The 14,735-nt window shown below is 39.6% G+C and overlaps 1 protein-coding gene across 1 annotated transcript in view; it reads left to right on the forward strand.

Annotated features, from left to right (window-relative positions):
* Nucleotides 1-1,533: 1,533 nt before the first annotated feature.
* LOC149119136 (heat shock transcription factor, Y-linked-like) overlaps nucleotides 1,534-14,735 on the forward strand; it is a 119,180-nt gene continuing 105,978 nt past the window's right edge. The window contains exons 1-2 of the mRNA XM_089325283.1: nucleotides 1,534-2,046; nucleotides 2,476-2,974. Of these exons, the coding sequence (XP_089181409.1) occupies nucleotides 1,534-2,046; nucleotides 2,476-2,974 (1,012 nt within the window). The remainder of the gene's footprint in view (nucleotides 2,047-2,475; nucleotides 2,975-14,735) is intronic.

The raw sequence follows: 14,735 nt of genomic DNA on the forward strand, positions 1-14,735 counted from the left end.
CCAAGGAGGTGGGGTTCTGGCGGGAGACTGACAGGTTGCGGGTCCATCAGGGGCAGGCAAGGGAGCTAAGAACATGGGGTTATGACTGAAGATTGACAGGGTCCGGTCTAGTAAGGCCAGGCAGGGGAACAAAGGAGATATGGTTCTGACTGCAGACTTACATGTTCCTGGTCCTTATGGCCTGGCAGGGAGGCTAAGAGTGTGGGGTTCTGGCCTCAGACTCACAGGTTCCTGATCCACTCATGGGCAGGCAGGGGAGCAAAAAGTTGGTGTGATGGCCACAGACAGACAGGTTTCCAGTCCCATCAGGAGCAGTCTGCAGACCTAAGGATGTGGGGTTCCTGTTACAGATTGACATGTACAGTCAATGCTACTCAGCACAGCCACAGGAAGTTGGGTTCTGGGCACAGGCTGTCAGGTCTAGGTACCATCAGGGCCACACAGGGCAGCCTCAGGGAGTGAGGTCCTGGCAGCAGACTGACAGGTTCCCGGTGAAGTCAAGGAAGTGGATTCTGGCTTCAGTACAGTAGAGATTGCTGAACAAAGTAACTCCCTGCATCCAAAGCTTCTGTGCTGTAAGCCCCCCTGTGACTCCCTGTATCCAAAGCTTCCATGTTGTATGTAACTCCGTTTTCCTGCTGATGTAGCCCTTTTTCCCTTTAAAAACTCTCCCTAAGAAAGATCGGGGCCTCACTCCTTCCTCTGCTGTGCTGGTTGGTTGGATGGGGTCCCTGTCGCGGCTTGTACTCCTGAATAAACCTTGCTTTTGCAGTTCGGTGTGATCGACACTCTGGGGGTCTCTGCAGGGATCTAATGATCTGGGCACAGCATACTTTTTGGTACCCAGCAGTTGAATTATTAATAAAGACCCTCCACGACATTGAGAAACTGAGGACTGGATGACTTCAATGCTGAACATGATCCAAAGAAAAATTGATTCCAATTGTTCTCAAGCTTTTGAAAACATGGATATTATCCCAGACTCCTTTTATGAGGCCAGCATCACCTAATTCTAAAACCAGACAAAGATACAATAAGGAAAGATAATTATAGAGCAATGTCTGATGAATATAGATGCAAAAGTCCTCAACAAAGTACGATATAATTAAATCCAACAATGTATCAGCAAGAATGTGCATCAGGACCAAGTCAAATTTATTCCTGGCATGCAGGAATCATTCAACTTATGAAAGTTTAGTAAAGAATGTAGCTAGAAAGAAGGGAAAACTTCTAATTTAGGCATTTTATCCATTTTATTTAACCAAAATATTTGCTGCGACAAGACTTTGCAACATGTGTATTGTGTAAATTATCTGTGAATGTTTTATTTTAACTTGTTTTGCAGGGAGGAAAACCAACATTAGGCAGAAAGTCATATTTGCATTGCTAAGAGACAAGTCCTCTTATGATGTCACAGTAACTCAGGACCATGGTGATGGCTGACATCAGCTAGTCTTGTGTAAGTCTACTAAAGCAACATTTGAGGCCTCAGTTCTCAAAACCAGGCAGAAGCCAAAGAAAAATTTATTTGAGATGGCCCAGGTTCCCTCAGAAGTTCAAGGTGTCTCTCCTCAGAGTGGAACAACTGATTCAGAAAACACCACTGAAGCTCCAGGCTGGTATCCCACAATTGATAATGACTTGGATTTAAGGTCTGTAGTTGAAGAAAATGCCTTTCAAGCTTTATCTGAAGGACCCTTGATAAAAAGACCACGCTATACACTTTGTATGTCTGACACCCCAGAAGGGAATGATTTTGTTTCTCTGACCTTTCCTGTAAAACTTTGGAAGATAGTTGAAAGTGATCAATTTAAGTCAATTTGGTGGGACGAAAATGGGACTTCTATTGTGATAAATGAAGAATACTTTAAGAAAGAAGTGTTGGAAAGAAAGACCCCTTTTAAGATATTTGAAACAGACAGCATGAAAAGTTTAGTTCGACAGCTTAACCTTTATGGATTTAGAAAAATACGACAAGATTTCCAAAGCTCTGCATCCCTGACTGACTTTCTGGAAGAAGAAAACAACATACCTGTTTTTAGCAAGGTATTCAACATATTCACTTACAACTAATGTAGGCATCACAACTAAGTTTAGTTTGTACCTCACTTAATATATTTATTTATGGAGTAAGACACAAAGTTTAAAATTAGCTGGATCAACATTAAATTTTTATGAGAAGAAAGTTTGAAATTCAAAAATATAAGCAATGTTACTAGTTATTTTGAATCTTATCAATGAGCTCCACACAAAGAAGTTAAGGTCAGTTTAGTGGAACGGTTATCATATTTAAATGTTTGCTAACTTTTACATTTAGGAATAATCAAGTTTTATTTGTTGTAATTATGTTGAACCTGATATTTTAGATTTAATAATTTTATCTATTCATTTATTCATAGATTGCATATATTCATATATATTAATTTGTGACTCTTGGTTTGAAGTATCACTAAATGCTTTCTCCTTTGGTTTCAGTTACAGTTCTATCAGAATCCAAATTTTAAGCGAGGATGTCCCCAACTTCTAGTAAGAATGAAGCGCAGAGTTGGGATTAAACACACATCTCCACCATCTGCTTCTTTAGTTCACAATCTTGACAAGACATACCACAGTGCAGGCGAGTATGTGCATACTCAAAATCCTAGCTCATCTACAGAAACTAATGAAGAAAGGTTACTTTCAACTTCTACAAATTTAAATGTGCCTCCTACTAGCCACAGAATTGCTAATTCAAATGATCCAGTGACAAGTAATATTTTGACTCCATCATCAACTTTAATTGCACCATCAGTACAATTTGTAACAAATCAACATGCTCTTTTAAATCAAATGACCACTTCTCATAGGCATTCATATAGTACCTACTCTCAAGCACATGGCCATATCCTGAATGTTGTGACAACTACAACTTCTATTTCCCAATTTCAAATATTGTCTCCTGTACAGAATAATTATTTTGGACTGATGGCAAACCGTCCTGTTTTTGCACCTAGACATCCTTCTTTAGCAACAATTGTGGGTCCTTTTTCTAGCACGTTAACAGCAAGCAATCCATGGTTCACTATGCCAATGATAGCTAGTAGAACTGCTGCCTCCCCGCCAATGTCAACTAATCAACCATCCTCAATATACCAATATCCTAATTTTAACTGACCTTCGACTAAATGAAAATTAGACACGGAAAGGTGTTATGTTCATCAGTTCTGAAAAAATAACTGAAATTCTATTACTTGAACAATAAAATGACATGTTCAACTTTATGATTTTTTTTCTTTTCAAAATATAGTTTTATAGTAAATATTTTATATTGACAGGAGGCTAGTCTGCTATTAGTTGTATAGTTTATGAAGTTCCAGTCATTTGATATGAAACTTCACATTGAATATTTGAAAGTTAACTTTATTTCATTTTATATTTTATAAAGAAATGTATTAATACATTGCATTCTCAGGGTCAAAGCAAATGCATTAATAATTGCTAGAACATAATTCTATTCAATTTTTTTAAGTTAGTCTGTTTTTTTTTTTTTGTAGCTTTTATTTAATCAATATAAATTTCCCAAGTACAGCGTATGGATTACAATGGCTTCCCCCCCATAACATCCCTCCCACCCGCAACCCTCCCCTTTCTCTCTCCCTCTCCCCTTCCATTCACATCAAGATTCATTTTCGATTCTCTTTATATACAGAAGATCAGTTTAGCATACATTAAGTAAAGATTTCAGGCCAGCGCCGCGGCTCACTAGGCTAATCCTCCGCCTAGCAGCGCCAGCACACCGGGTTCTAGTCCCGGTCGGGGCGCCGGATTCTGTCCCGGTTGCCCCTCTTCCGGGCCAGCTCTCTGCTGTGGCCAGGGAGTGCAGTGGAGGATGGCCCAGGTGCTTGGGCCCTGCACCCCATGGGAGACCAGGAAAAGTATCTGGCTCCTGGCTCCTGCCATCGGATCAGCGCGGTGCGCCGGCCGCAGCGTGCCGGCCGCGGCGGCCATTGGAGGGTGAACCAACGGCAAAGGAAGACCTTTCTCTCTATCTCTCTCTCTCACTGTCCACTCTGCCTGTCAAAAAAAAAAATTAAAAAAAAAAGATTTCAATAGTTTGCTCCCACACAGAAACATAAAGTGAAAAATACTGTTTGAGTATTAGTTATAGCATTAAATCTCAATGTACAGCACACCAAGGACAGAGATCCTACATGAGGAGTAAGTGCACAGTGACTCCTGTTGTTGACTTAACAAATTGACACTCCTGTTTATGGTATCAGTAATCACCCTAGGCTCTAGTCATGAGTCGCCAAGGCTATGGAAGCCTTTTGAGTTTGCCGACTTCGATCTTGTTCGGACAGGGTCATAGTCAAAGTGGAAGTTCTCTCCTCCCTTCAGAGAAAGGTACCTCCTTCTTTGATGGCCCATTCTTTCCACTGGGATCTCACTCACAGAGATCTTTCATTTAGGTGTTTTTTTTTTTTTTTCCAGAGTGTCTTGGCTTTCCATGCCTGAAATACTCTCATGGGCTCTTCAGCCAGATCTGAATGCCTTAAGGGCTGATTCTGAGGCCAGAGTGCTGTTAGGACATCTGCCATTCTATGAGTCTGCTGTGTATCCCGCTCCCCACATTGGATGGTTCTCTCCCTTTTTGATTATATCAGTTAGTATTAGCAGACACTAGTCTTGTTTGTGTGATCCCTTTGACTCTTAGACCTATCAGTGTGATCAATTGTGAACTGAAATTGATCACCGGGACTAGTGAGATGGCATTGGTACATGCCACCTTGATGGGATTGAATTGGAATCCCCTGGTATGTTTCTAACTCTACCGTTTGAGGTAAGTCAGCTTGAGCATGTCCCGAATTGCACATCTCTTCCCTCTCTTATTCCCACTCTTATGTTTAACAGGGATCACTTTTCAGTTAAGTTTCAGCACTTAAGAAGAATTGTGTGTTAATTACAGAATTCAACCAATAGTAATAGAACAAGAAAAGAAAAAATACTAAAATGGATAAAGTATTACATTGTACATCAACAGTCAGGACAAGAGCTGATCAAGTCACCGTTTCTCACAGTGTCCATTTCACTTCAACAGGTTTCCTCTTTGGTGCTCAGTCAGTTGTCACCGATCAGGGAGAACATATGATATTTGTCCCTTTGGGACTGGCCTATTTCACTCAGCATGATGTTTTCAAGGTTTCTCCATCTTGTTGCAAATGACTGGGTTTCATTGTTTTTGACTGCTGTATAGTATTCTATAGAGTACATGTCCCATAATTTCTTTATCCAGTCTACTGTTGATGGGCATTTGGGTTGGTTCCAGGTCTTAGCTATTGTGAATTGAGCTGCACTAAACATTAATGTGCAGACAGCTTGTTTGTTTGCCAATTTAATTTCCTTTGGGTAAATTCCAAGGAGTGGGATGGCTGGGTTGTATGGTAAGGTTATATTCAGGTTTCTGAGGAATCTCCAGACTGACTTCCATAGTGGCTTGACCAGTTTGCATTCCCACCAACAGTGGGTTAGTGTCCCTTTTTCCCCACATCCTCGCCAGCATCTGTTGTTGGTAGATTTCTGAATGTGAGCCATTCTAACTGGGGTGAGGTGAAACCTCATTGTGGTTTTGATTTGCATTTCCCTGAGTGCTAGTGATCCTGAACATTTAGGTTTTCTGTCTTCCTGGTTCAATTTAGGTAGATTGTATGTGTCCAGGAATCTCTCCATTTCTGATAGATTTCCCTGTTTGCTGGCATACAAGTCTGTGAGTCTAATTGGAGATCCTCTGAGAGTAATCTGACGTTTCTCTCTTGCACATTTTAGGATCTTTTCTTTATGTTTCACTGTGGTGAGTTTAATTACCACGTGTCGTGGTGAGGATCTCTTTTGGTCATGTTTATTGGGGGTTCTATGAGCTTCCTGTACTAGGATGTCTCTGTCCTTCTCCACACCCATAAAGTTCTCTGCTAGTATCTCACTAAAAAGGCCTTCTAATCCTTTCTCTCTCTCCATGCCTTCAGGAACTCCTAGAACTCGAATGTTGGTTTTTTCAATAGTATCCTGTAGATTCCCAACAATATTTTTTAGATTTCTAATTTCCTCTTCTTTTCTTTGGTTTGACTGTATGTTTTCCTGTGCTCTGTCTTCTAAGCCCAATATTCTCTCTTCTGTTTCACTGACTCTGTTTTTAAGGCTTTCTAATGTGTTTGTCATTTGATCTATTGAGCTCTTCATTTCATTTTGGTTTCGCCTCACTATCACACTTTCCTGTTCTACTAGTTTCTGTGTTTCATTTTGATTCTTCCTTAAAATTTCATTTTCATGAGAGAGATTTTCAATCCTGTCCAGTAAGGATTTCTGTAGTTCAAGGATTTGCTTTTGAAAACTTCTAAATGTTCTTATCATAAATTTTTTGAAATCTCTATCTTTCATTTCTTCTATCTCATCATCTTCATAATCTTGAATTGGGGTGTCTTGTTCATTTTGGGGGTGCCATAATGTCTTCCTTGATCTTGTTTCCTCGGTTTCTGCATTTGTTGCTTGGCATTGTGGATACTCTTTGGATGCTTCTTCCCTTGCTGTGGTGTTTTTTTCTTGTTATACTATGACTGTATTAAGTGGACTGTCTGCTTTTGATGGAGCCTTAGAGGCTTGAGATAGGTGTGGCCTGAGAGCCTGTTTGGTTCCTCAGGGTTAAGGGTATGCCAAAGGTGACACTCCCAGGTTAGGCATGGTAAATCTCTCTCTTTTTTTATTTATTATTTTTTTATTCAGAAGGGAAGTAATGCTGCACAGCTAAGCAGAATTGAAGGTAGTCAGCGTCCAATCTCTGGCTCCTGTGGGTATAACATTCATCTGCTCTTTCCCAAGGACCACACAGGTAATCAGTAGAGGGATTTGTCTGTGGAGAAAATCCTGAACAATCATACAACATTGAGTGGGAGAGAGGACCATCAGTACACACGGGTTGGGAGTAGAGCCACTGATGTTAGAGTAGAGGCTGTGATTACAAAGGAATGAGGCCCCAAGTGGGCTAGACAGGGTCTAGAAGAGTTACTAGTGGAGGACCTAAGGAAGCTGCTGTCTAAGCCACAAATAAGTTCTCTGATTGAGAGGCAAATAGAACCTGACAGAAGGGGCTTGATAATCTGCTGGGCTTTATGGTCCTGTCAGTTATGAGGCCCAGACTCATCTATCTCTTTACATGGGGTACATTTTAAGAGAGGTGTGAACCTCCTTGGGGAAGGCACCCTGTTGACTTCCATTACCAGCTGGCCTGGGAGGAGAGTTGGCCAGGTAAAGGCAGATGGCATCTCCAACAGGAAATTTACAGTTCTGCCTGTAATGTTGCAGACCCTGCTTGGCCACCCCTTCAGCAGCAGTGGTCACCTTGGAAGCTGGGCTGAGTGAAAGACTTTTCAGCTTAGAGCCAATAAGATCCATGACTCTCACCTGGGTATCCTTCAACTCCAGGGCAGGTCCATTTCCAGTGATCCAACTCTTGGCTGGCAGAGCTGCCAGGGCTCTTAATGAGCTGATTTCTATTAAAGTCCAGGCTTACCTCATTGAAAGCCACTGTGGTGGGCTGGCGCCGCGGCTCACTAGGCTAATCCTTCGCCTTGCAGCACTGGAACACCGGGTTCTAGTCCTGGTCGGGGCGCCGGATTCTGTCCCGGTTGCTCCTCTTCCAGGCCAGCTCTCTGCTGTGGCCCGGGAGTGCAGTGGAGGATGGCCGAAGTGCCTGGGCCCTGCACCCCATGGGAGACCAGGTTAAGCACCTGGCTCCTGCCATCGGATCAGCGTGGTGCGCTGGCCGCAGCGCGCCAACCATGGCGGCCATTGGAGGCAAAAGGAAAACCTTTCTCTCTGTCTCTCTCACTGTCCACTCTGCCTGTCCAAAAATTAAATAAATAAAAAAAATAACTTATAAAGTGTTACTCAGGTTCTATGTCAATTTCTCCAGGTTTAACTCGTCAACTAATTTTCTACTGCCAAATTTTATGTGCCTGGAGAGCAGGCACTGGGTCTGCTTCTACACCAAAAGACAGTGTATGACATTAGAAAGATAGATCATTAATTAATGTTCAAAAATACACAAGGGTCAATGAACTCATGGGATAGTAGGACTGATGGATAGTTGGACTAGTGGGTGGATGGAAGGATAGTTGTGTGGATGAATGGGTGGTTGTATGTGAGTGGATGAATGGGTGGATAGGTAGGTGACTGGTTGTGGATGGATGGGTAGTTGTTATGTTTGGATGAGTTGGTATGTTCATGAGTGTATGAATGGGTGGATAGGTAGGTGACTGGATTCTTGGATGACTTGATCAGATGGACTGAGAAGAAGCCAAGAAGTCTAGGAGGCTTAGGATTTCATGGAGATGCTTGACAGGATTCTGTGAGAATTTTTCCTCAAGTGGCTAAATGCAGATTTTCTAATCATCACTTAATATATGCAGAGCATATGTATAGAGGGTATTATCATGATCTAAAAGGACTAGAGTAGAAATGGAAGCTTCTAGTACATGTCATAATATGACTGTATTGTAACTTCAAATGATGATCAGAGGGCCCTGGAACAACCTGTCATAAAATAGGCACATCAGATGGCTTCTGGATCTTTAAAGTGGCTTGTTGTAGAGGCACTCTCCAATTGTCAGTCATATACAAAAGTCATACCATGGAATTATATTGAAATACCCTAGAGACCCCAACAATTATCAAGCTGAATAATCTCACATTAACATAGTACTTAAAGAGTTGGAAATGTCTTTCTATATGTATTTACTCATTTAATTTTCCCACCTTTTTGTGAGGCATGCACTAATCTCATTTTACAATGAAAATCGAGCATCAGATAGGTTGAGAGATATGCTTTAATAATGGATAAAACTGTTTACATGAATGAAGTCAAGGGCCATTTGTGTCTTTTCATCCTATATTGAGTGCCTTTTCTCTTTCCTGATACCTGTGGGTAGAGGAAATGTATAGTACAAAGTGCACACTGCAAAATCAATCCATGCAGGACTGATAAGTCAATGGGCAACACTGGGAACTTAAGTTTTTTGTCATACATTGTCTCATGTACAACACATCCCTATTTTTTTCCAGAGAACACACAGGAATGGAGAACAAAGTGTTCCATCCCAACCTCATTATTCTTTTGGCAAACCCAATAAAATTCTCTCCTCCTACAGAATCTGACAGGCACACAGATGAATGCACCAGTTCCTAAAGAAATTCTTTCTTTACTGTTCTGACATACTGAGTGTCCAGGCTTGCAAAATACCAGAGTGGAATGTACCCTGGCCCTTGCCTATACTGCTGCTGGCTCCTGACTTCAGAGCAGCACAGCACCGGCTGTTGTGACCATCTGGGGAGTGAACAAACGGTTCTCTGTCTCTCTCTCTAACTCTGCTTCTCAAATAAATAAAATCTATAAATTAAAAAAAAAAAAAGAAACCTGACAGAGTACTACAACCAAACCCACAGTCAGTCACAGGCAGGCATGGTCAATCAAAACTTAGACACAGAAAGCTAGAATTAATCAAACCCATACACACATAGCCACTCGAACCTGAGACAGACAAGTCAGAACAAATCTAAAGGAGAGAAAACAGCTCTGAGAGGCAGTAACACAGACGCAGCCATGGGCAATAAAACCTGAAACAGAGAGAAGGTAGAATCAGTTGAACCCACAGACTAACAGACGGGGGTAAGGCCAATGAAACCTCAGACAGACATACAGAAGTCAGAAAGTGGCACAGAGGCAGCCATGAGCAATCAAACTTGAGACAGTTACAGAGAGAGGTAGAGACGGAGAGAGAGGTCTTCCATCCACTGGTTCACTCCCTAGATGGCCACAACAGCCACAGCTGAGCAGATCTGAAGCCACGAGCCAGGAGATTCCTCCGGGTCTCCCATGCGGGTGCAGGGGCCCAAGCACTTGGGCCATCTTCTACTGCTTTCCCAGGCCACAGCAGAGAGCTGGATCAGAAGAAGAGCAGCTGGGACTAGAACCAGCACCCATATGGGATGCCGGCACTGCAGCGGCGGCTTTACCCACTATGCCACAGCACTGGCACCATAAATTTATATTTTTCATTTCATTTCTTATTAATGTTGTGAAGTACACTGCCATTCTGCTGGGTATTTCAATTCAGAATAGTGTTACAATCCCAAGAGAGGCTCTCAGGGAAGTTTCCTGCTCACCCATCCATTCATTAAGCTGCTCAAGCTGCAACCATAGCAAGTTCCTGGGGACACTACAGGACCTTGTGCACTTGCTGCAACCACCTGGGAGACACACAAACCACATGGCTGAATCATATTTGTTTGCCAATCAATGGCAGAAAACTTTAAACAGTAAAATAACATGAGAGAAAACTGTTTATAAAGTTTTTCTCAGAGAAAATGCCTATGACAACTTGTAACCATGCATCTTCCAAATATTCCAAATGAGAACCGGTATGTTCTGAAGACTGTTTGAACTGTGAACACGTGATCTTTTTTGTATATCATGGGAGAAAACTTCCTGTAGCAAACGGATAAATGGTACACAGATGATAGAAAAATATCCATGAATGAAAGATATTTGCACTACTATGAGTATGACAGCTCAATTTATGATACCTCACATATAGAATCAATCAACTTATCCATCAACTCATGCTGAATTTTAAAATTCTGTTAAATATACACTATGGAATACTACTCATGCATAAAAAGGAATGAAAGCCTGTCTTTTTAACAAAATGGATGTGACTTGAGATCATGTTGCGTAATGAAATAAGGCAGTTCCTAAAAGACAAATATGTTTTCTCTGATATACAGTACTCAGTGCAAAAACAATGCATAAAAATGAAACTTACATGTTTTTCATTGCTTTTTGAAGCAATAAGGAAATGTCCATCTCAAGCTCACCTTTTAGCTTTGGGTGGTTTGGGAATGGAATACAGGTGAATTCTATAGCAGTATATTATCATTTCAAATCCTTTCTTCTCAGCACCTGCAATCCTCAACTATTTTCTCCTCTCTCCTTGTCTCCTTTACTTCTGCATGTTTCCAACCATGGAGTCCCTCACCTTATTAACAATTCTGTCATCACACCCTGCCTTCTGGGGTTGGGCAGTTCCCTTGCCCTCTGGGAAAAGTGATGCCTTACTGCATTCTGAGATAATAAAGCTCCATTGTGTTCTTGGAAAATGAGGTTCCAGTCTTCTTGTGAAGACTGATGTCCCATTACATTGAAAATGACAGGAAGTTTTGTGTACACAGGAAGAATACCATACTCCAAGTTCAGGAAAAGATTTACAATTTTTTGGTTTAAAAAATTTACTAAGAAGTTAGTTTTCCACTTAAATACTGAATTCATCTGTTTATGAAGCTTAAAACTGGATTACAATGGATGACTGTTATAAATAAAATTTCACCTTTTAACATACTTTTCATAGAGTAAAAAATACTCGATGTACCTTACCATCTTGACAATTTTTCCATGCATGCTAAAGAAAATGGCATCAATTACTATGCTACTTCTTCCAGTTTCAATATACTATTTCTGGAGCCACAAGTCTTATAAATTCAAAACTGTAACATACATCCTTATTTTGAAAACTGCATTTTACAAATGGACTTACAAGGATGAAAACAAATAGTTACAAAAATATAAAAGGTAACAAACTCAGTATAAAAATACTTAAGCTGACACCATTCCAAAGTATATTTTGATCATTCTTAAATGTTATAGAGACCATAAATATATTTCTGAAAGATACAGAACAAGTCCATAGACTATAGAAATTAGTTAAATACTATTCCAGACAAATCTATGACTTTCAATTTTGATTTTCAATTCTGATTAAACATCAATTTCTTGCAACTGTGACTGTCAATGGTAGAAAAGGCATTTCTTTCTCTTTTTTAAAAATGTTTTATTTCTAAGTCTCATTATATAAAAAATAAAGAATTAATATGTCACCTAAGATGGTTCAACATCAATTTTTAAAGAAATATAGTATAGTAAATACATAAAAAAAAAACGGAATTAAGACAATTTGTTTTAATAAACAATACTCATGGTAAATAAAGTTCTATTCTTCTTAAGTTGATGGTCAAAATTCCCAGTTAATGTCTTCAGAAAATGAAAACTAAATTCAATTTAGATCTGTAAATGAAAAGAAAGAGACCCATGAAGAAATAATTATTGTAACATAGGAATCTCTTCAGGATTACATGTCAAATTCCTTTTAAATGAAATAGATTATACATTAGATTTTCTCAATTCCTATCTACTATTAGTAAAATCTTTCTGTTTCAGATGTTCTACTATGGGAAATATCCTTAAAAGTTCAGTATACCCTTCTGTCCTTTAACAATTAGATGAGGCACAGTCCTACCCAAATCTGTTCTCTGAGTGATTAGTCACAGGAGCAAAATTATATAACCTATAAACCTCCCAGAAAAATGATCCAGAAGTTGTTAGGATTTTAGGTAATGAAGGAAAAGTAAAATCTTATAAAAATGCACAAATCTACCCTGAATCCATGATAGTTACACTTTTGATGCTTGACAAAGAAATTAACTGTTAATACTTTCTACCCTTGGGAATCCATCGTATCTAGGATCTGCAAAGGAAGTTCTGTATGTTTTAAGATAGATTAAGATATATAGTATAAACTATATATTAAACTTATATAAAACCAGCAGATTACTTTGTGTTTAAAATTTTTTAATGCACATACACAAAGATACTAGCCTTCATAATTTTTGGAAACTCTGGTTATTATATTGCATGAACTTGGTCAAAAACAACTGCAAAAAATCATTTTGTGTTTTTCTATGTGTGCATTGTTTGTGTGTGCAACTATGCAGATTTTTTTTCTGAACTATTTTTGTTGCACTGTGGTAAGAAAAAATCTAGATTGAAATGTAAGCTATATAGTTATTTTAATAGATAAACAGAAAATCAGGATGTTTCATTTAAATTGAGTTAACAACAGAACAGTAGCAAGGCATTCAGTTCTGTGTCCTCATCACTTTTTTAAGTTTGCACAAAATAAACATGCAACAAGACCAAACCAAGGATCTGGGCAATAACAATGCCTCACAAAGAAATTAGTATTTTCCTATTACATGCTCCATAATATCTGTCTCCACAATCAGGCTTTAAGAGTCTGCAGTAGGGCCAGCACACTGTGGAATAGTGGGCTAAGCTTCTGCCTTGAAGAGCAGTATCCATGCTGCTCCGTATCTGATCCAGCTACCTGCTAATGGCCTGTGAAATCCATCTAAAGATGGCCCAAGCAGAAGGCCCTGCCACCCATATGGGAGATCCAAATGAAGCTACCTAGACCAGCACTGGCTGCTGCAGCTATCTGCAAATGGAAGATCCTGTCTCTCTCTGTCTCTCTTCACATCTCTTTCAAAATAAGTAAATTAGCCCCTGCACCACATGGAAAAAGCTCCTGGCTCCTGGCTTCAGCTCAGCACAGATGCAGCCATTGCAGACATTTGGGGAGTGAACCAGAAGATGGAAGACCTCTGTCTCTCTCTCTCATACCTCTCTGTAACTCTGCATCTCAAATAAACCTTTAAAAAAATGCAGCAATTTCAGTATCACTAAGTTAGTTCAAACAAAAATCTTCTACTATTTTATTTAACAGAAATATCTATTTAGATACTCTGCTTATACAAACTGTAACCATGCAATATCCACTGGGAAAGTTAATAATTACTTTTCAGAAAGTGCTTGTCCAAGTATAAACACCTAGATTGGCTAGATTGTTTCTAATAATATATTCAAATTCACAGCATTTCCATTATGCATTAAGCACTAAACATTATTAGCAAACACACCCCCTCAACTTTTAGGGTCATGTACTTACATCATCAATGTCTTCATCATCATCTCCAATATCATCAAACTGGATTTCATCATCATCTCCAGGACCAAATGTATCAGTTTCATTGATTTTAGCTAAATAAATAATAAATGCATAAAAAACATTCATTACACAATTAAAATGTTATTAAAATGAGTAACCGCAAGAGTCTTATTATAGGCCAACCTTCCATTCAACCAAAGTTCTGCTATTAGGAGCAAAATATATTGCTTTATGAAGCTATATAAAGCAATCTAACAACAAAATCCCCCAGAAATTCATCTATTCCTAAGTCATTACAACAGAGAATATATGTGCTGCACTTTTGTTCAGTGCAACATAATTTTAATAACATTTTAAAAATTTAACAATTTTAAAAACATCAAATGAGTATGACTAAACAACATGTAGTCACATGAAGTATAAAACATCATGAGATTAAAACAACTAGTTCTACAACTACTGGAGAAACTTAGCAAACCAGAGCAAGATTTAGTCAAATCATGTTTATCATTTAAGAAATAACAGTGACGCACAGCTGGTGCTGTGGCATACTGGGCTAAGCATCTGCCTGCAGCGACACCATCCCATATGGGCACCAGTTCGAGTCCTGGCTACTCCATTTCTGATCTAGCTCTCTGCTCTGGCCTGGGAAAGCAGTTGGAGATGGCTCAAGTCCTTGGGCCCCTGCACCCACATGGGAGACCCAGAGGAAGCTCCTGGCTCCTGGCTTCAGATCAGAACAGCTCTGGCCATTGCGGCCAATTGGAGAGTGAATCAGTGGGTGGAGGACCTCTCTCTCTCTGTCTCATCTCTATGTCTCTCTGTAATTTTGTCTTTCAAATAAATAAATAAATCTTTTTAAAATAAATA

This window comes from Oryctolagus cuniculus, chromosome Y (assembly GCF_051225735.1).
Source record: "Oryctolagus cuniculus isolate XC-2025 breed Fujian yellow rabbit chromosome Y, ASM5122573v1, whole genome shotgun sequence".
Classification (NCBI taxonomy): domain Eukaryota; kingdom Metazoa; phylum Chordata; class Mammalia; order Lagomorpha; family Leporidae; genus Oryctolagus; species Oryctolagus cuniculus.